This window comes from Haliotis asinina, chromosome 5 (genome assembly GCF_037392515.1).
Source record: "Haliotis asinina isolate JCU_RB_2024 chromosome 5, JCU_Hal_asi_v2, whole genome shotgun sequence".
Lineage (NCBI taxonomy): Eukaryota > Metazoa > Mollusca > Gastropoda > Lepetellida > Haliotidae > Haliotis > Haliotis asinina.
In genome coordinates this window covers 45,349,592-45,377,293 of record NC_090284.1, presented here as the reverse complement: position 1 = coordinate 45,377,293, position 27,702 = coordinate 45,349,592, and the positions used below count along the sequence as shown (strand labels likewise).

The 27,702-nt window shown below is 39.0% G+C and overlaps 1 protein-coding gene across 2 annotated transcripts in view; it reads right to left on the bottom strand.

The window, feature by feature from the left end:
• The window catches only part of LOC137284741 (tachykinin-like peptides receptor 99D), a 44,903-nt gene extending 17,816 nt beyond the window's left edge, over positions 1-27,087 (bottom strand). For both annotated transcript variants that reach the window (XM_067816672.1, XM_067816671.1), the window contains exons 1-2: positions 26,886-27,087; positions 26,036-26,768 (exon numbers count right to left, since the gene is read on the bottom strand). In XM_067816672.1, coding sequence (XP_067672773.1) covers positions 26,036-26,514 — 479 coding nt within the window. In that variant the 5' untranslated portion in view covers positions 26,515-26,768; positions 26,886-27,087. The remainder of the gene's footprint in view (positions 1-26,035; positions 26,769-26,885) is intronic.
• Positions 27,088-27,702: the final 615 nt, after the last annotated feature.

Genomic DNA, 27,702 nt, shown 5'->3' with positions numbered 1-27,702 from the left:
CGCTCTCTGAATTAGTCTCAGTCTTGAATCGAAATAAGTCCGCCAGTACATGGAGAATTGGGGATGCCAGAGAGCGTGGGCATGTAATCAACACTCAACTCCCACATCATAGCGCAGCACGTCTTTCGCGTATAGTCTGAGATACATAGCTATATCTTACCATGACATTTAATACGTTACCTCTTTAAATGAAATCATTTTTTCATCGTCTTTTCAGTTTGACAGCAGACATTCCAAAACGTGGATGGTCTTTATTTGGTGAGCGAGATCCGCTCTTAGAGGCACTGCTGGTGCACTGGAGGATTGTTCAAAATTAAGCAGTTGGTATAGGTTCCGACCTCCATGAATCTGAGGACGGTTTATCCATGAACATCTGGGTCAGAAATCGACAAAAGGGAACTGCGTTCATCGTCGCTGACATGGTTGACACATGTTACCGCATCCCATTTACGTGAATAGATGTTACTGAAATTAATCATCGGATTCTTTGGTCTAGACCCGATTAGTTACAAACCCCTTCATATATAGAGCTGAAATAATGCTAACTGCAACAGACAAAACCAAATAGAGGACACCGACTTGTTCCGACATTCGAGCCTTCAGTTATCTAGGATACTTATATAATGCACATATGCACGCAACTAGTGCATTCTCAAGGCGCTGTTTTTGCCCTTGATCCTTGGATGTCAATTTCAACAATACGTCGTATTATCTCAGCTTCCTGGGAATCATGCAATGATTGCAGGCATTAGGCGGACTACGTTATTGCGGTTTCTCCATACTCACGAGGTATTCATTCACAGCTGAGTGGACTGGGATGTATTGTCACAGTACTTTGTTCAAGTTTACTGATGCAGCAAGTTGCTGTACCCACAACAAGGTGTTTGCACGTATTCATTTGGCCACCATCATGTACTAACGGATTCGTGGTTTCTTTTAGGTGCACATGTGTCAACACTGAAAGAGTCTGCACACAAAGTTGACTCCAAGTTTTGTACACTAAAGCAACGATCGGTTGACTCAACCAACGGTTCTTGACATATATAAGTCAGTTATGAATTAGGATCCCATATTCACCCACACTCAGCATTGCGATACACACTGTGGTAGAAAGACGATCTCACTAGACCCTCGGATCACCTCTGATAACACACTCAAACGCAGAAACACACAGAACCAGAAACACACCCGGGCACACGCAGTGACCCCGCGGAAGCACCATCGGCACAACATCAACGTCCCTTTCAACTCCTTTTCCCACCGATTAGTTACCACTACTACCGTAACACCATCCATCATGACACAAGTTAGTGTGGTTGATTTAATTAAAGACAGCTGAACGACTATTTATTTGGGCATTGCGTGAACCATTCACCGGATATGACGTAACAATAGATGTATCCGTATATTATGAGCCATGTCAGATTACCTCTATAGGAAAGTTTATTACTGTCTGACATTCCTCTGGGACGAGGTCAGACATGACCCCCATCACAGCGGGACGCTATTACCCATACGTTGCTGACGTTAATAAGATAAACCCAATGCTGTTTATTGCTATTTATGACAGAAATGTCACGAGGAAAGCATTGATGTGTAATTTCAGAACCAAATCGTCAGGGTATTATCACTGCGTATGTACAACGTGTTGTCATGGATATGTTGGAAAATCAATAATAAGATATTAGGAAGTCATCACAGACGTATGAGACACTAAAACACTACAACCTCAGTATTGAAATCTTGTCCCAGTGTTCGTACGACCAAGTTTACTGATTTTACATCTTCTTAGAGTCGTCATAAACATAGCGGCTCATTGGAATGATATAATGTCATGTGGTAAATGTCCCGTGGTAAATATTCAGAACATTCAACTTTTCTCGAAACTTGGTAATTTGTGGCAGTAGGACAACTACTACCTAGGACAATTGCCACTTAGGACAATTGTCATTTAGGACAATTGTCATTCAGGACAACTGCCACCCAGGACAATTGCCACCCAGGATAATTGCCATACCAGGACAATTGCCACCCAGGACAATTGCCACCCAGTTATGTTTACTATAATAGTGAGCGCAACTGCCACCCAGAATGTTTATGCATAATTATTTGAGAAACGGAATGCAGGTTGTCAATGAACACAATTTTAGATAATGGAAAGTCTAAGCATGTTTTCTTGGTATATTCATATTCTGACTTGGATCAACTGTGTACCTTAGAGTAACTTTGACTTTAATGAAATGTGGACTATGATACATTATTGAATAAGATCGATAACTTAAGATTAAAGTACTAAGCAAAATAAGTGGTTAGAAAACCAATTTATTTCAGCTTGGTTGCTTCTGTCTTAAACATACTTATATTGAGATGAATGTTTTGATAAGATACGATACACACCGAATTTGCACACAGAGCATACAAGCATTGCACCCGGAATTTGTGTAATAAAATACATTTTCCAGTTGAAAATGGGATATTGTGAACGTTATGTCAGTGTGTGCTTAATTACCAGTACATGTGGGAAAATATAATTTTAATGCTGTTAATTTATTGCTTATAATTAATTACTGTATAACTCTTGTAAAACGTGAAATGCGTGAATTTCCTCAGTACCTTTTGAACACCTCTATAAATATGTATGCTTTTGAACAGTGACGACATTTTCAAATGCATACACTCCAAAGTTGACGATATACACTCATTCCAGTACTGCAATTTCCATTTTGTGTCTTACGCGACTAGTTTACAATGTACTGACGCCATAGTTTAACGGTAGCAATTAAACAAGCACCACAACACACAGACGTAACGCTGAATTTAACTGACGTACTGTTTGATAAATCTTCCACAGACTACGAAGCTTCAAAACTGAGATATGTTTATTGAAATATTTCGATAAAGGAAACTCCGGATACGCGACAGGTTTAGTTGCGCATTTAGTCAATGATAATTTATCCAATATGATATTTGCCAATATCCTTGAAACACAATATCGTTGACACTGAAGCTATTGAGTTTAATGTGTGATTGCATGTGTAATGTGCGATTTCATACATATCAAAATTATGTTTTCCTGAATCTCAGATTTATAATTATGAATATGACCGCTGCAGTATTACCCACTATGAATTTTGATGATACCATGACTATACATCGACAGGTGAGACTGTGCCAATAACTAGATTATGTGAAGATCATGCATAGATAGGTCAACAATTCACCTGACAATAATATTATAGAAATGCATGCTACATGTCAACAAACCGAATTACACTTGACATGCAGGAAAACCTATGATCCCAAGTTCGAATTCCTGAAGCACCTTTTATTGTGTTTCTGAGTTTGTTAAACCTATAGGCATGCTTGTGTGTTTCGTCAAAATCATAAAAACCCAAAGTCTGCATCAGTTAAGGCTCTCCACCAACATCAAGCTAACACGCCATGGTAAAACTGACAATTGTTCAAGACGGCGTAGAACGAAACTCATCCACTCGCACCGTGAGACGTATGATGCCACTGGCCCTGTGAATTCACACGTGTAATCTTGTCTGAATACAGAAATTGGGGACATGTCGGTGATATGAAACCTATGCAAACCTACAGAACGAGTAGGTAAGTTTGGAGTGCGTATTCTTGTGACGCTGATTCCTCCTTGAAAGTCTCAGAAGACGGTATGCATCTCGTAAACAACGCGCAGCTCGTTCTGGGGGGACAAAGAGGATTCCAAACATTTAACTTTCCCACATAGGTTTACGAGAGAGCACCTTATTTTGATCTATGAAATGCACTGATTTTTTTCATCCTGCATCAGATCTTTGAAGATACTAGGGTGGTCTTAATAGCGATTATATGTGATATATCACGCTAACGTCTTCTGCCCTAAAGATTTGGGCGTCATATTGGATCCAGTGAGTGGACGTGAGTGTCTGTATGTTGTGCTTAACGGCACCCATTTCCATTTACTTAAGCTGATTGTTACAGCATTAACCTTTAGGTATTCTTGACATACGATATCTCTGTATGGTGTCCATTTAACACAATGATGCATACAGAAATCCATTACAAAACAGGCTTCCTTCATATGCTTGTAGAAGCCGGACGAGCACACGCGGGCGAAATCAATGAATCGATTGAGGAATTTCTCTCATGTGATGGAAGAGTATTAACGTATAAAGTGATGGAGTAAAAACGTTGGTTAATTAACTTTAAGGGTCAACATACATAAAGTACATTAAAATCGACGTTTTCAACTCATTTATTATAACAAAAGAATGTGGTTTTCCAACATTTTCACAACACACAACACATAATAAATCTTCTAGAGGGTATGTACTTTGCTTGAAAACTGTACCTCGTGTCTGTTACGACTGTTCAAAGCTAAATGACTTCACACAAACAATCACGTATTTGTCATTACTGCAATAATTCATCATTAAAAATATAGCTAAGGATCGTCGAGTCAACGTTTAAGTAACATCTGTGGCTTACATATCACATTACGTGGTCAGTACTTGTTATTCAAAACACAAATGAAATCCCCAAATGAACTGTTTTTCGTCGGCTTCTGGAACACTTTCATTACTTCTCAATAAACATCTATCTAAGGATCAACATCCCGCCTAGGCCTGGAACCATTATCTGCCAAGCCATTAAAACAAATACGTATTAAGTAAATACCCGAGGATGCACTGTTATACCAAACACACCAGTCCGGCGAAGAAGTCCGCTCTTTCAGGTTTATGGTGATTCAGACTGGGATTTCTCTTGGCAAGTAGCGATATGCCAGCTAGAATTAACGAACTGCTCCTGTTGGAGCAAACACTGCACCTGGCTTAGGGGAAAAAAGAACAAAAAATGTGTTCCAAGCATGATTTGTTCTGTAAAATGAATATAGAAAATGGATTCGCGAAGGTTACATGCTGACTGTTTCATCAACTTTCCGAGTGAAGGAGTTCAGGCATTATATCCCGTCAATCTGATACGGCTATGAGTCTGTTCGGCCATCGTCAGGGGAGATGGTTTATGTTTTACATCATGCTTTGTGAACAAAAACATAGGGAGAGATTGATGGGGTATTCAATGGTATCATGATCACTTCTTAGTGTTCAAACCAGGAGTCAATGCAAATAACTACCAGTATCATCTTTCGCGCAAAAGAAAAAAATATACATAATCTTTAGCACAGCTTGAGCAAGACCAGGTCCCCGTGGTCATTCATTTGCTTGATTAAATAGCGCTTGGTTCCAATTGATTGTAAGGATCACAAGTTTCATTTACATCCTACTCTACGTACCATGTAACTGATATGGGATAATGTGTACAAATTTCGCTCTGAATTCTTGCGTGAGTGGCCGCGATCATGTATTACAGCGTCAGTTCAGTTTATCGTGGGTGTTGCAGGTTGTAGACTTTACTACTTGTGTGAAACCCAGGAGAATATGTATTGTAGAAACGAACCAAGGATGTGACAAGGGACACTCTTGGAAAGAGGCCACTTGGTCTGATGTTGGTCCTCTTTCACAAGGCGATTCTAGAACTACTACTGTTGTTAGTCTATGTTGAAGAATGAGTATATTTTCACCATTAAGCCATGGGCCCTGATATGGTGATCAACCTTCAGTTTTTGGCGATCTATATCGTATTGTTCCCTTTCATTTGTTTTCTTCCTTTTAGTTTTTCATGCTAGTTTTATGTTCACATCGGTGATACTCTCGTATTCTTACTGTCCAACTCATATTTACTCTTCAATATGTTTTCATCTTTATTAAATTTTATTATTTATATGAATGGTTTTTGTCACAACGTGGCTGAGATATTGCCGATGTGAATTCAAATATTAACTCACCCACTTACCTTACCATTAAGATCCTGTGATGCTACTCAACAGGCAGGAGGGTGGGGTGGGGGTGGGGTGGACTCCCACAATACCCCCACAGGAAAAAGACCTGCAGCGTGGTCTCTCGAAGCACGAAACGAATCCAATCACAAAAACATTATATATCGATTGAACGAGGGCATCACAGCCTCCTTGAAAGATTTAAAAGTATTTTCTATATTCAGCTTTCATTCACCAATACCGTACATATTACATATTCAATAGAACCAAAGTTCATTCTCTCCAACAGCGGCATACATGGTCAATAGTACCGGCGACCGTGAATAGAAAGCTAAGATGTTGTGTACGCGCAGGCCAGACAAGTTAAAAATATGTGCCAAAGTAGGGGATAATAAATCAGCGTGGAAAATATCCGCTGACGAGGGAGGTGAGAATGCAGACTAACGTATTGACAACACGCGTGAGAACTGTGTATTCATTCCTCTCTCTGACCACTGAACTTTGATATTATGTGAACCATGTTAGATGTATTTATTACACACTTGAAGTATTAGTTCGCGCAGAAGTAAACCGCGATATTGTGTCGTCTAACGAAGTCTGTATGTCTGCAAACTTTAAGGTATATGCGATGTTTTGAAGTGGAATTTCATGTATTTCGGGTTATGAAATAGCTCTTCAGAATTTGCCAAATCATTGCGTGGTCATCTTGTCCTTGATTCATGTTTAAAATTTTATAAACTCATTTTAAACATATGATACAACAAACACCACTTGTGAGTCATCAGTCATTCGAACCGTTGCATCTTTGGTGAATTCCTTTGAATGTCAGAAAACATGCACTTACAACTTTTGTGCATCCTTGTGGTAAGTGACAAATCATATTTATTTGAATGAACCATTTGTTTTTAAGAAGTATGTGCAGAAATACATTTTCACATGCAAACGGTAATGGTACACTTATCAGTGTTGTTCTTTTGGAATGATCTACTGTCAGTGGTTTTTTTTGCTCAGTCCCATGATAGACCATACTACTGGCTCAGAGTAAGAGTGGGCAGATGCACACCTTCTAACTTTATTTGCAATTAAACTGTCACGTCATTTGATTTGCGTTCGGAGGTTTACCACTCCTAATTTACTGATACTGTGGAAATGTAATTAGCAGATACAGTAATCTCGTCTATCTAGAGTCAGCCTTCTACATGCCTCAGTGAAATGTATGCTGTAAGCATTTTATGCTGTAAGACGGAAAATATGTTTCAATTCAAAAGATTCCTGCAGACGAACTCCCAGGAGAGAGCTACTGAACATGGAGCCAAGTATGCGAGAGCGTATCAACACCTTTGAATCATCAGGTTCGTGTGATGAACTCAAATTCGCCATGTTTGTATTAGGTCATACTCATGCGTTGAAACCGTTCAACGCATTATTCTGTGGATCATTTATCACCCTTGCCAAAATGATTCTTCAAAAACAGGGCAACACTGTCTGCTAAATTGCCTGTACTACAAGATGTCTGCATGAATACACGATTAGGCATCCCCGTGCAATTGCCGAAAATCTCATTCCGCTCGATCAAACACCAAAGGCGTCTTGCCAGATAGGTGACAGGAGGCATTAAAGGAGCATCTCATTTCGGCATTTAGCAGGCTGATTTTGCATTGACTCGACATTAATGAGATTACAAAGTAATATAGATAATACCACACAGCTTAATCATGGGAGGCTTTCAAGAAATATAGCTTCTACTTGTGAAATAAACACGCATTCCTCCATTGCTCCGATTCTATCACATTCTCTGACCTCTGTTGATAGGCCTCTATTGTTACTTGCTGATCATGATCCCATCTAGCGATCGAAAGAGATCTGGTATCCTAATTAATGCTTTCTGCATAACAAGGTTTCCGCAAGTACTTGAAATAGCAGAAAGAAATTGGATGGTTAGCGTCATATATTTCAAATGTAGTAGGTGATTATCTGAACGTTGGCATGTATGGTTTTGATTCCAATTTGATGGTAGCGATGATATGCACAACAAATGGTGGTATCTGTTGGCCTCAGTCAAAGAGAGGACATTAATCATGGATACAGATTGTGGCTCGTAGGCGTCTCAATTAATCTTTAATTGTTGGAGGTTTTGTGTGTAGCAAGGAAGTACATAATGAGGAGTTTCGTTTCTGTTTTGTTTTTCTTAATATTCTGTTAAAAGTAAATATTCGTAGAGTTCCTTTTGATTACATAATGAATCACATGCAATATGTAGGGGTATTCAATTCGTCTTGTTTTTCATGAATTAAATCCGTGAAATACAGAATCCGTATTTGATAGGTGTCTATGAGGCTGGAAGAGGGCTGGGATGTGTAACCCGAGACGGGTGGGTAATGAGTTGGACCCGAGTACCCGTCTTAATACTCGGACTGTTAATCATGTGACTGATAGTTTAAACAATGTAATATGTTATTCTTTCGTGATTAAAATGTCGTATTATTTTTTAAGACTGGGATATTTACAGCCATTTGCTTTGAATATATACTCTTCAGAAAAAGTAAGGGAGCATGAACTTTGAAGTCTGGTAGAAAGAAAATCTATTGAGGAACGTTACAATGACATTTATCTTGTGTATGCAGCATTTCACGTTATCACCACACGCAAACACAATGCATGGGAAGCACGTGCACAACTTGTACATGCATGGGGTGTCGTAATGAATCCTGACGTTTTTCAGGCAGGTCGATAAATCACTGTAGACCATTTTTCCGATAAGTTGCTTGCATGGTCAGGGTTTTCAGGATCAAATCACACACTACTGACTGAAAACTGTAAACCTGACATTTTCCTGTGATACTGCAGTCACCTAACAAGGGAGATAACTGAACGAACAGCTTTGCTTTGAATAAAATCCATGTGGTGATACATTCTCAAAACATCCATTATTATTGTATCAACATTGATTCAATCCCAAATTTCGAGAATCGTTCATTGAAAGTATAGTTCCCCTACATTTTAAAGAGTATAATACAAGATTAAAATATCAAATAATTCGAAATAACTCGAAATTATGGCCTCCAAGGTAAAGAATATATTGCCATTTCTTACACATATGATACCGGGAATTAACATATCCTGTGTCCGGGTAGGGTATGTCATAGGGGAGGGGAACCCAGGAAGTAGAGAGTACAATATAAGGTAGCCATAATTGTATGAACAACCTCTCTGTAGATTCCACCCTTGATTACGGCGTTAGAACACACACTGAAAGGTCTCTCTTGATTTGGGTAAATAAAGTCTTCATCGGAATATCAAAAATTACTTGATTTTACAATAGGAACCTAACACTTTCTCGTGTCTGACTTAAAACCTTCCATAGGGTCCAACGACGCTGTGTTGCGGTTAAAGGGGCCAACAGAAATATTTCGAATTAACAGTGGTTTTGATACGACAGCAACCGGTGAATAAAGTAAGAAAGGCCACAGACCAAGGTTTTACTCCGAGATAACCATAAGTTCAACACATCCAAGTTATGTTTCTCTGTACCTGTTACGTGTTAAGTGGGAACACAGGAACAAATGACAAAAGCAAGAATAAGCGGAAGTCGGAGTGTTCCCAGAAAAGTCTGTTAATGTATGTATTAATCAGCGTAATCTATAAACGAATGAGGTCATTAAAGATGATCAATGTATATTATCTAACAAAACGTTTCTTTGAAGGTTGGGGAAGTGGGGTTGTCGGGAAAGAAAATAATAAATTTCACAACATTAAACATTACCCAATTTCCGGGCTTGACACAAATAACAATTGTATGAAAACATTTTGTAAACACTCTCAGATTCTTGTCGCCAGTTTCGGGAACAGAGGAAAACCAAAACACCTCTAGGGAAGATTCAAAGACAAAAAATGTAATTTTATTATTGCATTTCTGTAAACTTACATAAGATGCTAGGAGAAAAAGATATTGAAGACGCTCACAGAAAGCTAAGGTGCCAAGGAGGTTCTGTCAGACCAGCTGTTTTGACTTGCAGGCCAAATACAACTCAAACATGTAATGCTTTGACACATATCCATTGCACTTGTGACTTACGATGTCAAATTCATCATGATAATCACATATAATATTTAGAGACCTCATTTCAAAAAACATAGATACAGATTATGGGGTCCTATTTGGAAGTTAATGCCTTATTGTGTAAGGCCTCCTCGTCTATGGACCCTTATAGCTGTCAAGATACCAGGGATAAATTGAATAGTTTGGCAATAGATTGTTACTTTAATGCCTTTGTGTGGGAGACATATCTGGGACTTCAGGCTAACGCAACCTCTTAAAGTCATATTTGTGTCTACGTGTTGAGCACAAAGGCGTATATCGTGTTAAAACACACTGTCGCACAAACAGTGATAGCATTCCTTGGATTTTAGATGGCCATGTGGAAGAGTGGCCTATACGAATGGATGCGTTGAGCAGACATAACTTTGAATAGTAAAGGTATATAGCTTATGCCATAAGTAACTGATATAAGCGATAAATAATAGAAGAGTATAGATCCACATTAAATAGCCTGTATCAACAAATGACACCTGTTTGTAAGCATTGTATATTGGGGAGGGTGTGTCAAGCGTGGAAATTCGCTAATTTACGTCATATGGGCATACTACAAACCATCATTAGCGTTCATATTATCTTCTACTTTTATCAGTAGCACACCTGTGTTCGTGGGTCTGAGACCTGCACAACGTTTGCTCCATCACCAAGCTGGTACGGCCTGTGAACTGGAAAACCGTTCACAGTCGCATTACACCCGACTCACTCACATATCATTTCGATAATCGAAAACGTAATCAGGAAATCGGCAAAAAAGCTTTCAGTAAAATTCGCATCTTACAACACAATATCAAACGGCTGCTAGTATGACCAGTTGGTTACTTAGGCTGATTTGGAATTGGACGAATCAGCTTGAGTCCAGAAATTTCCTCCAGAAGCAAATACGACAGCAGACTATTTATAGAAAAATGGTCACAACATGTACGTCAATTGAAAATAACTAAGTTGTCTCACAAGCAAAGTCAAGGACATTTTACAAAGTCTTTTTTTATCATATCTAAAAATTTATACGTTTAAAATATTATTCTATTGAGCGACTGTTTTAGTACAAATGTTTTCTCGTGTTACCTCTGTAGCGCTGGATTTGGTTAAAACTGCGTAAAATCATACTCACTCACTCAATATGTGTTGGAAGTCCATTTTATACGTACTTCATGTTTTGTCATATGGCCTGATTGAAATAGGGATCGAATAATCAGGTGCTTTGTAGACTGAATGTCACGCGGACCAGGCGGCACTTTGTTAATGAATTCAGCTCTGTCTGAGATAGCCTGCCGAAAAAGACTCTTTTGGACATAAAAGGAAAATATATGTACACAAAGTATGCATGGATAGCTAAAATCAGGAACTCGATCTGATACTGTGGGAAACAGGTAAGCATGCACTACTCTGTTGATAGCATCCGCTACCCAGTGAACATTAGCTGTGGGGTAGCCTAGTGGTTAAAGCGTTAGTTCGTCACGCCGAATAACAAAGGTCGATTACTCATATGGGTCAGTGTGTCTCTTGCAGTAAAATTGTTGAAATATTGCTTAAAACTGTTCTCACTCACAAATTAATTATAAGGCAGGTAACGTTAAGCATTCCATCAGAAGATTTCGTTCCCAACTGTTGCTAATATCGACACCTGGATGTAGCTTTATGTTACCCGAGTGAATTGTAAATCTTCAGACCTGATGTTCAATCTCGCAGTTCTTAATGTATTGAGTGAGTTTAGGTTTACGCCGCACTCGGCAATATTCCAGCTATATGACGGCGGTCTGTAAATAATCGAGTCTGGACCAGACAATCCAGTGATCAACAACATGAGCATCGATCTGTGCAATTGGGAATTGATGACATGTGTCAACCAAGTCAGCGAGCCTGACCACCCGATCCCGTTAGTCGCCTCTTACGACAAGCATAGTCGCCATTTATGGCAAGCATGGGTTGCTGAAGGCCTATTCTACTCCGAGACCTTCACGGGTCTTTTAATGTATTATCAATATTTTACAAATGGCCTCGAGTCATTATTCATTCGATTTTCATTCATTATTATCGTATGCTAAGTTGTCGATATGAAGTTTGAGGCTTCCTCGACGTTAGCGCTTCAGGATATTGCCCTTTAGGAAAATGCGTCTTGTGGCAATTTTGTTATGAACAGAGACAGAGTTCAATTCAAGAGGACCAAAATGCATATTTATAGAGCGGCGACCGCCAGTTTTCCCCAGGGAAAACATATATCCATGATCCTTGGAACCTTGGTAGGTAGTAACGATGTGTCCACGATCAAACATCCCCAGATACCAGTGTTCAGATGCAAATACACAGAAGATATTACATTTCCTTCGACGCAGATGGCACAAATCCCTATCATCGATACTTACTTCACAAGCGATCAGGTTCCACGCCAGTAAACTGTGCCAAGTTTTCCAGCAACGATAAGAGCAACCCACCGTGGCTGAGCTTGGCTCCCAGCTAACAGGCCGCGACAGCTGAATGAACTACTGTGCATGCCCATGAGCATAAAGTTCTTTGAGAGGCATTTTAGAAGTTGCACAGAACTTCACGTGAACAAAGGTCAATGTAGATTATTGTATACATTACATGTGCAAATGATTGTATCAAAATCTACCACCATAAGTTAATACCTTGTTCATTATGTAACCGGCTTTTCGAATTAACATGGAATGTGAACACGTTCACATACAGATGAAGCTGAGACTGATTAGCACGTATTTCAGCGGTCTGACAATCATCTTGGAGCTTAAGTCTCTTGATAAATGTATTCCATTTACTCATGGACACCTAATCCCAGGGAGGAAACTATCAGTGACAAAAGCTCAATAAATTTTAACAATTTCTGCCGAGCACAAAGGATGCTGTCATTAACATGTGTTCTTAATTCACTATCAAACAGTGATGACACCAGATGTTCGCCGGGAGTCGAGCGTATTCTATCCCACCGACAACACAACACACAAGAACACGCCAATTGTTCACTAAAGTGCGCAAACGGAACGTATAGTAAAAGTCAAAATAGGAAAAGGCATCTGACAGTATTGTGTCACCGAGGCGTCGAGTTTGGATCTATCCTCCTTAGGTGTTTGTAAGCACTACAGAGGCTTTTAATTTTGCAGCACGGATTACACAACTTTTGAGAGAACCTCGTTCAGCACAAGTTGAAAGCGTTGCTGAAAGTGTTTGTTCGATTGCACTCAGACGAAGAGCAATCCGTGGCAGCTTTCATATATATTTAGATCACGAAGGTAAATCAGTGGACGTAAATTGGCAATTCAGCCATCATTGAAATGTATCAGATGATCGATTTACCTGAGACTGAAGTTGAACTTCTTGGCCATATTCCCACGTTTTGATTTTGCCAACCTAAGAAGAAATTCTGATTCGCATGGCCAAAGAAACATATCAGGACTGAGGAGAGTATAAGTGGTACCCAGGGAGATGTGTACTTCATTCCAAAATGCCTTATCCCCATCTTTCACGTAAATGTTATCTACGAGGAGGTCCAGCATTTCACATCGTCTTCTCACTATACCTTTACCAAGTTATTTGCTTTTAGGTGTTTGGACCAAATTATGGACATCCTTCCACAAAGCACTAAGGTGATCGTAAGTCAATAAGGCAATCTTAGTGCAATGTTAAAGAATGGCAGTTAAGGTTAACCTTAGTAAAGGTTGCTTCGTGAATGAAACCCCTGGGCCTTTGTAGACATCGATTTAACTCTATGTTATGGCGGTATGTTTAATGACAATATCCTGTGTGCCAATGGACAGAATATCGTTAGGTTTGTCTTGTGGATTAGTGGTGTGGAAAGCTAAACGATCTCTCCAGACGCTCTCATTTGATAACCTTGACATACAAGGTAGTGATACCTGTGTTGAAAGTACACACGAAACAAAAGTACTGAACAACTGACCAGAAACACAAAACGACAATCAATCAGGTAATACTGATGAACGTGACCATATGTAAATTAAACCTTTGTGTGACTGTAGTTGGTTGTTTGATTAATACATGTAGCTTAAAAACCGATATGCACACTATACACATACAAAGGATTATAGAAATGTGTCTCTGTTCTATTATCCAAAAATAACTCCTGTCTCGACAGAGACGTATTTTAGTTTAGATCGCTGAAAGTATCATGATCATGTTGTTTAGGTAGTACTCCAGGGCAATAAAACAGTCTAATTGCGTCTCGTTCTTTCATGACAGATTTGGTTTCTTGAAGAGCTTGTATCATAACAAAGTCACTCACATGTTAAAAGTATTTACAGACATTTCATAGTGCTGTGAAGCTTGATTGCCTGTTCGATTCATTGGCTTCTGAAACCATACATGAAAAGACTTTGGTAACAAATGTAATTAAGGAATGTAGTGAAACAAGAACCAGGTTATTAACTTTTCATAAACTGTAGTAATGATTCCTGGTGATAATTTCAAATGAACCAATGTTAAATACGGTTTCATTATTCACATAAAATGTTTGCTTTATTCGATTACACGGAAACAGTTTTATTCGAACATAATTTTATTGTTTTCATGCTTATGTTATCTGACAGCTTCTGCATTCTTACGGGAGGATAAAATTCGATTTGGGGCATTTTTAGTGGCATTTCAACGAATAATAATAAACGTCAGTGACGTTCATTGGCGTAATGAACACCACTGGTTGTCTTAAATACATTCATTCTTATCGGTTACGATTCGTGAGTCCACCCATCCTACAGTGATCACTCTATGCCAGTCCCGTGCGTCCATACTTCACAAATAGTACAGAATAATCGTCTCTGCTCAGACAAATGCTGACAGTCTTAGACTATTGTATGAGGATAATACCTGGAGATTGTAAAGTTTTCACTTGGAACTTGAGATAATGGTCTTCCAGCTGAACATTGCAAATTTCCCAAGGGTCAGTTTATCTGTAAATAATGGACTGCCACTTCGTGTTGGATAGTGTGCCCTGAGGTATGTTCGGTTTGACGCTTGCTCTGATCTGATCGGAGTAAAATGGTCTGAAAATCACAATACCAAATCCATCGGGACATTCATATTCGAATTTCTTCCACTTGAAACGGAATAAATGAAGTCCAAACAAACTTGAATAGACAAGATCATTGTCTTCAGGTCCGTTTAGGCGTGCACCTGTTGAGAACGAATGTAAAGTATTCGCCGAAATACTGAGGACATATTGACAGATATAGAAACGTGGGCACACTCTTTGATTGGTTACAGTTGATGAAAGGAAAAATATTAGTCTCAGAAGCAGCCTCTTTGACTTGGAATGTGTGAGTGAGTTTGGCCTTAAAGCCACGCACACACCAATATTCCAACTAAATGACGTTGGTCTGTAAATAATCGAGTCTGGACAAATCAAGTGACCAACAACAGGGGCATCGATCTGCGCGATTGGAAACTGATGTATCAACCAAGTTAACGAACTTGACCACCCGATCCCGTTAGTTGCCTCTTAGGACAAGCATATTCGCCTTTTGTGGCAAGCATGAGTTGCTGAAGACCTATAATTCTTGAAGTTCTTGGATGCCACTTGTCATAGCTGTTATCAGTTAGCAGAGTTTTGTGGTTCTTTGAAATAACATGTTGAAACTTGGAGATAAAAATTGAGATTTTTCAAAGCAACGAACAAACAATCTTACAAACAAAAACGCTTCTAATGATGTGAACAAGATTTGTAATATAAGGCAGTGAGAAAATTCACACAGGCTACAATTCAGTGCCGTTCTTACGTCAGTTTCAGAGCAGATGTTTGCTAAACCAAACTGAAAAAACTGCGTGTCGTTAAAGCGCTAATGTCAACTCAGAGTCAAATATTGAATACTGTCCTTCGTTGACCGGTTTTATAAGGTACATATGGTCTTTTCATTGTTGAATGTTCTCTTCACGATATGACTGAAAAATTCCCGAAGTGATGTTAAATATTAACTCACTCACTCAAATATTCAAACATAAGGAAAACTAATCCCTCAATTCCTCTTTGAAGATTATGTAGACATTCTCACGCGCACGCACTCGCACGCACACACATGTCACACGTTGTTATATACGCGCAATAGGTCTACGCATCCAATCCCGTGCCTTTGACATCGAAAAACTGAGTAAAGAAAACATTAGTTTTGATGTATGTACGTGTTCATTCCTATAACGAGTTGTTTCACGTCATAAACCCTCCGTCTCCAACAGGCATATCTTTAACGGTCTCCTGGCAGGATTACAAATGAATGTACATGCGCACGACTTGACCTGGGTTTAACTACTGAAGGTCGGCAATCATGGGATAAGGTGAATTGAACCGAACGTTAAGATAAGGCGCGGAAGCATGACATATAAGCTTAAACTCCAAACGCCGCTGAGGGAATCAGATGGGATGAATGATACCGTGGATTTTAAACGTGTTTGTCATATATAGGTTGTTGCAGACCGTCTATTTGTGCCTGCCTTCTGCTGTATAAGACATGCAGCTGTGTTTTATCAGTTGGTGAAGAACTCGCTTCCAGACATGCTAATTTATGTCATGTTTTTGTTTTGCATTTGAAGCTTCCGGTTCTGATGGTCATTGTGGGTTTTGTCATTTATTTGGACTTTGAAGTCAAGGTCAAAAGGTAATTACGATTTGGTTGTTGAGCTGTGCCCGTTGATTATTTGACCACTCGTAGAAAAACGACGGCGGTGCATTTGAAGTTATCCTTTTTCCCCAGGTTTGATGCTCTTGTAGATGGAAATATGCTTTGGGGCTCAGTTGCTTAGCAAACACCCCGCCACATCTGTTTTATTAGTGGAGTTTATGCTGACTGAAAATGATAATTTATTTGATTTAAGATATTACGAGTTCATGATTTTGCAACAGCTGTTATTGTAGCGCATTTCGAAACAATCCCGTCACTTAATAATGAGAACACTTAAACATCGCGCATCATGTATAAACTATACTGTATATTGCACAGACAGACAGACATATATGTATATACAGATGGATAGATAGATAGATAGATAGATAGATAGATAGATAGATAGATAGATAGATAGATAGATAGATAGATAGATAGATAGATAGATAGATGTGTGTCCACCAGAGACGGTCATGCACCATTGCCATTTATATATGTCCTACACAGTTACGAAAATGCTGTTACTGCATGTGTCCTTTCCATCCCCAAATTTCCGTGTATCAGCGAGCATGTAGATTAATAAATCGGTCATTTCCATTTACGGCTGATGTAATTTCAAGGTCGATATATATAATGTGGATTTATATTATATGTAATGGGGAGCCAAGCTTAAAGTAATCACTGAGGAACCTTTAACATTTGTGGATGAAGTACAGATGATTGTAGTTACTGCAGTGTCAATTCTAAACTGCTAAGAAATACCATACTCGTCAATAACAGAAATAGTCTCGTATGATGAGAGGAATCTTAAAGTCGTAGGTTATTATTGTCATGCTGATGTCTGGTCCAAATGACTCATTGTTGATACATTTCATATCTTAACATCAATCGTCAATGTATGATTTTAATGTAACTCAAATTTGGAAAAAACACATTTGTAAATGTATGCATGGGTGGTTAATTGTTTACAGATTACTTGTTAGTGTGGCACTCGGTGAAACATACATATTCTTTGGTCCAGTTCATGATAGATTTTGACGCTTGACCCTCTCACGAACTTGAAACTTTGGCTGTCTGAAAGAACACCCTGCAACATTTGACGTTGGCGCTCAGATGCTATATTTAGAAACTAGGGAGATCCATCTCAGTTCCAAACGATATTTGTTTCACTTTAATGATCACACAAATCACATTAGGGACGCAATTGCGCCGTGTAACACGTGCAAGGGGTTTAATTATGAAGTTACATAATACCTCCCACTGCGTCGCTGTGCCCGAACTGATCTGATCTGATCGCTTCAGTTTAATACGCCAAAGCTGCGGTAGTGTGAACAGTATTGTACTGAACTTAAAATACGCGAAAATATCTTTAGTTTCAGGAATATGCCATTTCGTACGAATCTTTTTTGTTCACCATACACAAATGTACAAATCTGGCACGTGCATGCACCTGCATATTTATAATTAGTTCCTTGCTTACCAAGTTCGGCATCCTTTGATGCATAGGGATTGTACAAGGTCCACTATTTTTTCCCGTTTTATCTCCACAGATTGCTGTTAGTTTTAATGCGACTCCACAGGAGGGCATACTTTTATTGCATTTGATAACTGTTCGCTTTACAGCCTAAAATCTTTTCATTTTCGACCTGCAGTAAAATAGTGTGTTAATGATAAAGTGATAGTTTATAGGTGCTGAATATATCTGTGATAGGCATGTATGGGTGTAGTGCCAGTGTCAAAGGGTAGCGGTGCATGTGTTTCTCGTAAATTAGACGTGAACTGATGTCTGCCTCTGTAAGCATAGTTTGCATGTTTGTGACGTGATACAAGAAATCGTAGCCAAACAGTAATGGCTTGAGCTGTCTTAATTGCACATTACATGACATCGGTACTGTCCTAAACTGCAATAGTGCCCTTACGCACTACACTTACCCAATACTATTATTGTATACTACCACACCACACTAATTTTGGTCATATTTCTTACATTTAAGAAGACACGAAAGTATTCCGAGTTGGAAACGATCTCCCAAACACTATGCTGATAGGCTGAGGTTATTTGAAAGATTAGGGGTCGGGTTTGGTGACTCGTTAAACTGTTGTTATACCTTGTTGCTCTTATATCAGCCATTATATTGTCTGGTTGTGTGGATTGCAAGCCGCATTCTTATGGCTGGATTAATCACGAGTAGCGCGTTAAACAAACATCTGAATAGGGCGAAATACGATGCAACCCAATACAAAGACTAAGGCTTTAACATATGTGATAGGTAATCGAGTGTAAAATAAGTGAGACATTAGCCAGCAATGCATGACTGGAGCAATTTCCAAGAACACATGAATATACTAGAACAAGAAGTTTTTGCCTGTCAGTATGTTCAATCACATCCCCGAGTAATATTGACACAGCCCCGACATATGTTATAACATCCTGTGTATTCACCCCGTTAAGCCTTCGTCCGTTTATCTAGCACCTTCTAATTATCGCATCCCCCTCATGAAGGTGTGCTGAAGGCAAATATACGGAAATACGATGCAATGGTAATCAGCTGAGAAACAAACAATTATTCTTGTGTGTGTGTGTGTTTCCACGGAATTGGCATATGGCAGATCAGCTACAGCACCAGAAATGTTGTGCTACTAATGACTCTTAGCATAAGTACACCATGGCAAGCTGGTTATAACAAGTAATGGCATCTGCGGACAGCCAACATCAGCCTTGTAACGAATGTCAGTTGGGAAGATTTCTTAGTCGGCTCATTCCTTCAAAACTCATAACTGTCCTCAGTTATTCGTTTTCTATTTTACATTTTATAGCATGCTTTATAGCACTGCTTCAAAACAGTTCCAAATGGTTTACAAATAGAACACGAAGATCATTATCACACATAATCTATTTCTACGGTAGGTAGTCCAGTCACGTGTTCATTACACGTACCTGCATAGAAAGAAGGGACCCTTACAATGCTGTGACATGTATGAAGAGGTGAACTTCTTAAAACTTCACTGCACTCATTTTTATTAATTTTTACGTCAACATATATTGAGCAGAGACAAGCGAACGGTATGCTTAGACGTATCACAGCGAGGTTCTTCGAGTCTGACAAGGACATTTTTGTTCCAACATTACATATTACTTGTTGACTGTTAACGTTTTCACAATCTGTCTTTGGAATCGTCTAGATTATCACCAAAGGAAGTCGTGTATCAATGCTAACTTCACTCTATCCCAGTGCGTATTATCCTATGTCAAAGTCTGCTTGTTGTGTCAGAGATAATGCACTCTTTTTCTAATGGCATTCTACATCGACACGTTTCAGTCGCTGCTGTTTCTAAACACCGTCGTTTCAGAGGGATATATTTCAGATAATCTTAAAAAACTGAGAAGTATTGCTTGATCAAATTCAGATTCAGGTATTCAATGTCTTTGGTAGCAGAAACAATATTCCATTTTTCCCCGTGCAAACAAGGTGCTAAAACCCAACACGAATCAAACGACACCCATCATATTTATGACAATTTTGAAGGATCGTAATCACTCACTTAATGCCCTATCCTCATGCGCTAAACTTATAGTAATCCAATACAATAATGTTTTTCGTTTCAAGACATGCGCCAATTTTATATTGTCTCATTCTTGCTTATCCCATCACATTTCACATGAGAGAAGTCAATTTGAGCGTGTAGTTCATTTTACAAGTACAAGTAGCTATAACCATCTAACCACGTTTTGTAAAGAACTTCATGCCTGCCAAGCATGATGGCTCAGGCCAGGCATTTGCTATGATACCATCTAGATTTATGAACATTATGATATAATCTAGAAGAATAAATGTGAGAGCTGGAATACTTACACTAGAGCTTGCCAAATACCTCAAAATAACTACGACCAGTTAGTCTCAATGAGAAGGGCCATGCCAGGCATACTTCTACTAATGTTACTGCGTGCTGTATACTATTTGCACAAACACTCGTCTTGAGTCAAAGCTTCTGTCAACATCAACCCTTATGACACTTGTGAAAGAACTCGTGTAAGAGAAGTGCGTTTTCTAGTTCACTTCTTATCACGAGCCTTACTTCAAGTGATTAATCAATTACCATCTGCAGACGGGGTCGACGTAACGGCGACCTCACATACGGCAGAAACATTTCCAGACGTCTGTGGTCAGATACCCTCTAGTTTTATTCATACAGAATTAATGTGTCTATTACTATATCTGTTTCAATGCACAGATAAGATAAAAGTGAGAGGGTGCCAAGAGTTTTGAACTATGAGAGCGAGGACAATGTTGGTGGTGAGACGTATGTAGGTTAAGCTAGAAGGTAGATTAGGTAGAAGGTCTAATATCAATGGAAGGAAGTCATCGACATGGACACACGGAAGTGTCATCTGGTTAGGATGATGAAAAGGTGTGCATTCCCATGTAAGGTGCAACATGCTGACTGTTATCTAAACAACGTTCGATGAATGGGTTTATAGATACTTCATTGACTCTACCCGTGACGATCTGGGTTAGAACTGGTCTTCAGCGAGAAGCGACTAACCGGATCGGGTGGCCAGACACGTCATCTGTTTCCAGTTGCGTAGGTCGATGCTTGTGTTGTTAATCACCATACTGTTTGATACAAATTCGATTTACATACCGCCACCTTATAACTGGAATATTGCTGAGTGCGTCGATAACCAACAAACCAACCAATTTTCAACGACGCTACCTGTGTCACCTAGATCGAAACACCTTAGATGTGAATGAAGTCAACTGTTTAAGTGCGTGTACGCCGTATTTCCTTGTGAGTGTGCTTTATCAGGATCCGAACTGAGTACAGCAGAGTATGCACGGATATCCATGTTTTGAGGATATTCTGCCCAAATATGTGCTCAGCTCAAATTCGATGTTACTACTTATCTACTTATCCCATCACAATTAAAAGTTTGAAGATGCTTGTATGTTTTGTTTTTGAAACAGGCTTGGTACAGATATCAAAGTATTGCATCAAAGGGAATTTATCCATGTTATTCCAGTGCTGTAATTCAAGATCTGTGTTAACTTATTACAAACACCGGCTGAACACACCTCTGGGAATTACTTCAAGAGGCAATTTACGATGCAATCAACTCCGTATCATTATGACTGGCCAGTTTAGTTTTCTGATTTAGAGGAGTAATTTGTCACCACCTCAACTCCCCTTAACCACTAGTTATCATTTCTGCCTGGTATCCCAAGAATGGTTCCGAGTCTCTGATATAGCCATAAAATCAATATAATTTTTACAAAGCGAGACATCAATCTAAAAGGATGAATACCCAACACATGAAAGAGTTTTGACATTGCTATAAATTCCATGCAGTTTATGGTTAACTGGGGATGGAAAAGAGATCCTTCCCGATTGCCAATCGGAAACAAAGATGCCTTCTTGAAATTTCATGCCTTCAAAGCAAACGATTGGCACCTTGCAGGCTGTAGAGATATTATGCTAGACAACCTGCTGTCCGACTTCAGAGAGACGTGATAGCAAACATGACACAGATTACGGATAATTGGGCATGATTATGTGTACTTCATAAACATTAGCTCATCGGTATCTCAATAGTAATGTGAATTTCAAAATCAATTCCAACGAGTTTATATCGAGGAAAAGCAAGTTTAATGTGAAATACGCTTTAATTGTTGAATACGTCATGATAAGGAACAAACAGAAACCATATTTTTTCATGTGGAGCCATTCGTGAAGAATAACGAAGAAAGGACTTATGAAATCTTGATCACCCTGGTCAACATTAAACTATTTTGTCAACAGAAGAAGTATTCGTTTTCAATCAGTAATGACATTTATTTTTATGTGGACTCTTTACACGAGACGGCATGAGGTATGTACATTCTTTGCTTTAGAAGAAATGACGTTTCTTCACTATCTGAAATGTTTTTTTGGGTTTTCTTCAAGCATGTATTAGTATTCATAGCTTTGATGAGACTCCAAAACCTGGTCTATTTTTCTTTTGTACTTGATGAAACCTCAATTAAATCGGTAAAAAGAGAGAAATACTGCTGAAGATTTACCACCCTATCGCTATGCTAAATACAATTAAAGACTTTTTATATTCGGTGTTAAACCTGATGAAAAGTTTTACGACACTTTTGAAATCTTGTGCCGGATTTAGCCTTAAAAGTTGTGAAAGGTAGACTCTTAAGCCAACGGCTGCAGGCACAAAGGAATAATATAAAACTATGTGAATTCTCAAAACTTAAAGATTGCATTCTCAGGAAAGGTTAAAGATCAATCTTGTGAAAACATTCCATGATTTTTAACTTCTTGCACTACAGTCGAACACAGAAAAGCACATTCCCTGTTGCATACGGCATTTGTCAGTGAGCGTGGTTACCATCGATATATTTATATGTGTTATGATTGATTTCTAAAGGCAGGACAATTTTGAGATAAATGAAAATGTGTTTTCCAACAAAACAATAAACGCTTTCTGACTTCCTCATGGTTAATAGTTGTATGACACTAAGGAATGTGACATTTACTCAAAGAGTAAACGTCACCAAATGTACCTGTTGTTTCATTATCTTCTTAATCATACTTGGAAAATGAGGGAAGTTTATGAAACAACGATTAATCATGTGAACAATTGCACAACGTCTTTGTATGTAGCTAGCGTAAAGCTGACAGAGAAGTGCATGTGTCTTTCAGATGTATTAGCTTAAAGGTATTCTTTCCGAACACCCATGAGTTGTAAGCTGTAAGTTCTAATTATTATGTACTCTCATAAAGTAATGGGTGTTACAGACTATTGTTGTGTAAACGGCAGAGATATATAAGTTGGCGTTCTTTAATCGGAGAACTATCATGATGAAATACCACACTGGACTGCATGTGAACAGAAACAGTATCAGTACATTTTGTTCCTTAAGAAATGACTTTGATTTCATTTGAAAAGGAAACAAATACCTGAAATCTAATTCTTGAGAAATTGGGGGGGGGGGGGGATATTATTATTAACTTGTGTTAATAAGTAGCAACGCCAAAGTCGGATATCTGGCAAGGCAGCTTCCACAGAGCATAAAATGCAAAACAGGTAGAGATGACCTGGCTAGTGTACAAGTGAATGCATACCCTGCTTTACATGTAGAAAGGGAATGCCAGTGGGATAACAGACATCCTGCATGCAAACATCACAGTATTGGACTGCATCATGCTGGCAGCAGCCGGGATGTATTCAGCAGGTCCTCCATGGTGTTTACCATGAGATAGATTTGTAAGAGCCTTGATTCCAATTCCCTTTTCTGCCTCTGTCCACTTCATTCCTACTTTTATTGAATATGATTTTGACGCACTTGATTCGTTTTGACACTTATTTGAACCTACTTCACATCTACCACACACTTTCATGTTCAGTCATGAACATCCCCCTAGCACAGTTGTATAAAAACACACCCTCTCATATGTTTCCATTTTAGTTGGAAGTTACAGATATGACTCTGGATACTGTTCTTTTATTGTTCATTCGACTTCCATTTTTGGTTTGAAGATGAAGACGGTTTATATAATGTACTACCATGTGAAATGATGTTGAACTTACTGGAACCATTTTCATGCTCGAATTTACTTGAGAAATAAAAAAGCACTAGTACTATTCACAGACAAACAGAACATTTGGCAAAGGTGGGCAGTAGGTAAATAGTACTAAATACTCCATTCAAATATTTACGAAGACATTGGTCACCAGGAAATCTAGCCTCTGTTAGGCCTTTCATTCCCAGCTGGTTCATACAAACATAACATTTAGCAACTCAGTCCTTATCACTATTGAGGAATCGAACTCCGACCTTCAGTGTCATAATGAAAGAGAACTACCGCCATGATGCCACGACGTGCACTTATGACTTTCTATAGAATGGATTACCTAAGAAATGTCAAACCAAACGAACATTTTAACAGGCATAAAACAGAACCCTATAACGGACATTTACTATTTGCAAAGTAGGAAAGCTTTCCGCGCTGACATAGCGTGTAAATAATTGTGCATGCCAGTATCTGTATGACACGGAGCAAACATCCAGCAACACCTTATCTTAAAAGAGGCGTTACATTTGGGAAGGTTAGAAGCCCGACCTTGATTCCAGACAAGTAAACACGATTTTGTATTCTCGCTACCATAAAAAGTGTTATGTATATCAATTTAGCAGTTAATGATGGTCCTAATTACAGAGCGATAATAACACCGTGTACTAATTACTGTGTCTAGACCAAGACATATAGACTGGAATTGGGCACCCGACCGCTGAAAGGAGTTTCTCTTCAAAAGCTCGAAAAACGTATTCGGGGGGAAAGTATTTACAAGTTTAGAAGTTAAGGACAGTTACTACAGGCTTATGATTCAGATGTTACTATGGGCTTTTTCGCAGAACGATAATACGAGGGATTACAATAAGTATTTCCTAACGTTGTGTAAACAAAGATATGCGTAGTGCGATTTATGCCATCACTATCTGAAACAGCGGTATTAAACAGCCAATCTATAGGATTATACAGCTGACGTTTTGTCTGGATGCTTTTTCTGACACCTTTATTATCCAAAAGAAGCATCTACCGTTGTTGGCTAGCTTTAATGTTAAGTGTGTAACAGTGTAAGCATGCCATTACAAGCCCACAATCCCTGACGCCCTCTCCATCCCGCATCACATAATGTTTTAACATTTACAAATGATGAGGGCAAGCACACTTTAGACTCTTATCCTCTCAGTACGATTAAAGTGCTGCAGCTGGCCTATGGAATGAGTTAAAGAGGCGTCACAGTTTGAAAACGGCATGATGGCAAGTTTATGCGGATCATCTCGTTCTGTTTTCAACTATACTTTCATGTACAAAGGCTGATGTCTTTCAAAGAGACACCTGTTACCTTTCTACCGGTACATGTTATACTAGAAACGTAATAATTCCAGTTGTTGCATTGTGAATAGATAATACATTTTAAGAAGCATCAAATTTTATAAACAACATCTGGCTTCTGCGTGGTAGCATCTCGTCTAGCTATGCAAATACATTTACTCAGTCAGTGCTTTATACACGCTTGGCCCATTATAACTGCTGGCGGCTACTGTTTAGTTTCCTTTGGTCTTAGTAAAATGTGAAAACAAAATGTTTCATTCCTCTTCTGTTACATACTCTTTGTTTGAAAATGAAGGCATGGTGGCACTTTATTACTATTGGATTTGGGGATCCTCAGCTGACAGATACACTATGAACATTCAAATACAATGTCTGAAGTTGCGTTCTCTGTGAAATCAAAAGTACCATAAAGTCACCACTGTAATTACGATAAGGTGTTCGATATAATGTTAGTTGAAACAAATCACAATATAGCAATCACCATATCCTAAGGCGCATATGAAGTAAATCTTTGAAGCAACTCCTGCCACAAAACATTTTGAATATACATATTTAAGTGATGAAATACTAGACATGATCACTTACCTGTCGATGGCAATGGCGGTGAATGTTAGAACACTAACAGATATGGCACAGGGGGATATGAACATAGAAAACCTGCAGTAGTGTGCTCCGAACCACCAGTCCTGGTACATATTGTACACAAAATTGAACGGTGTATTTAACAATGATATCAGGACATCAGCAACAGCCAAGTTGACAAGGAAATAATTTGTCACTGTCCTCATGCGTTTATGAGCAAGAACGATCCATATTACGATAATATTACCACCAGCAGCCACAACAAACATTGCCACAAACATTGTTATGAACAGAAGCTGTTGCCACCAAGGTAAGTTGAAGTTATTGTCGTGCAACATCTCAGTTGTACCGTTAAAGTCCATGGTAGCATTGGTGGTATTTGTTGGCGATATAGTCGTGGGCAAATAGATAGGAAGTGCAGCGTTTATCACTGAAGTGTTCAGTGATTTAAACTCCGTGATTGTGGTAGCGAACTCAGCCATTTTGATGTCAAATACCCGTGTCCTGCCACAGTACTAGTTCTCAACAATATTTATGTTAGAGCATTGCGTAGTTGATGAAACTTCCAGAATATAGAGTGAACTTGGCATTAACCTTCCAGTTCCCGAGATTAGAATGAACTCTTGGTGTGGAGATGAGGCCTGCCTGCTGAATTCGCGATTCAAAGATATCCAGGGTACTGTCGCTTGGCCTTCTATGGTATCCAGTCACAACTGCGTTTCACATGCAAAGTTTTCTGAAAAGGAAAAGAATAGTTTCAAATAATTACCTAGATTTTGAAGCAGTCTGTGTATCACAACAACTCAGGAAAGAATGAAATCGTCACACAATCAGGAACTAGAGAACGACCTACCAACTCCTGGTAACTCTCCGTCAGTATAAGATGATACCTGCAAATGCCTCCTTCATAAAACGTTTACCTAAAGAATTTTCCTTCTGGACAGTGACTCTTGAAAGATTCTCATAGTTTACTAACAAAACGCGTTTAAGGCCCAAGGCGCCTTTGCCAGCTACTAAACAGCCTGTCTATCGCTGGTGGAATCAGAAAGCTCTCTGATCCAGTCTGCTACCTCCGATCTCGGCGGATTAATCACCGGCAGCAGCTCTCGGAAAGCTGGAGGGGTAATGTTGACGGTTAGGCATTGAGCATCGTGTCCAGTGTAAATGCACAGAAAGGCTCAGTACACCCCGTAAGCTTTGGGTAAAGCATCACGTTAAACACAGCTTCATTTGCGAATTAGCTATCAAGCGTAATATAACTCGAGTTACTGAGCATGCAAAGATTTATCATTTTGCATCAGGAACATCTCTGGAGATATCGCGTTGCGTATTGAATCGATGGAGTTACGTTTTGTCAGTGATATGACTGACTATTGGTATACATTCAAAGAGCTTGTTTTAGGTGGAGAGAGTTTACACGGTAGCGGTGCTAATACCTCACTTCTTTTTCATATCTTGATATTTAAACACTGAATATTCAGTTAGTGAAGCACGCCCTTAGGATTAACAAAGAGCTTCAAGTACAGCGTAGTTGAACGTGTGTTAGAGACAGTTAGATAATCACCTGCTTGCATGTCTACTAAATGTTTACCTGTAATCATGTAGATGATGCAAGGTATATCAACAAGTTGTCTCTTCCAGTGGTGTTCCCCATCATATCCATACATGCC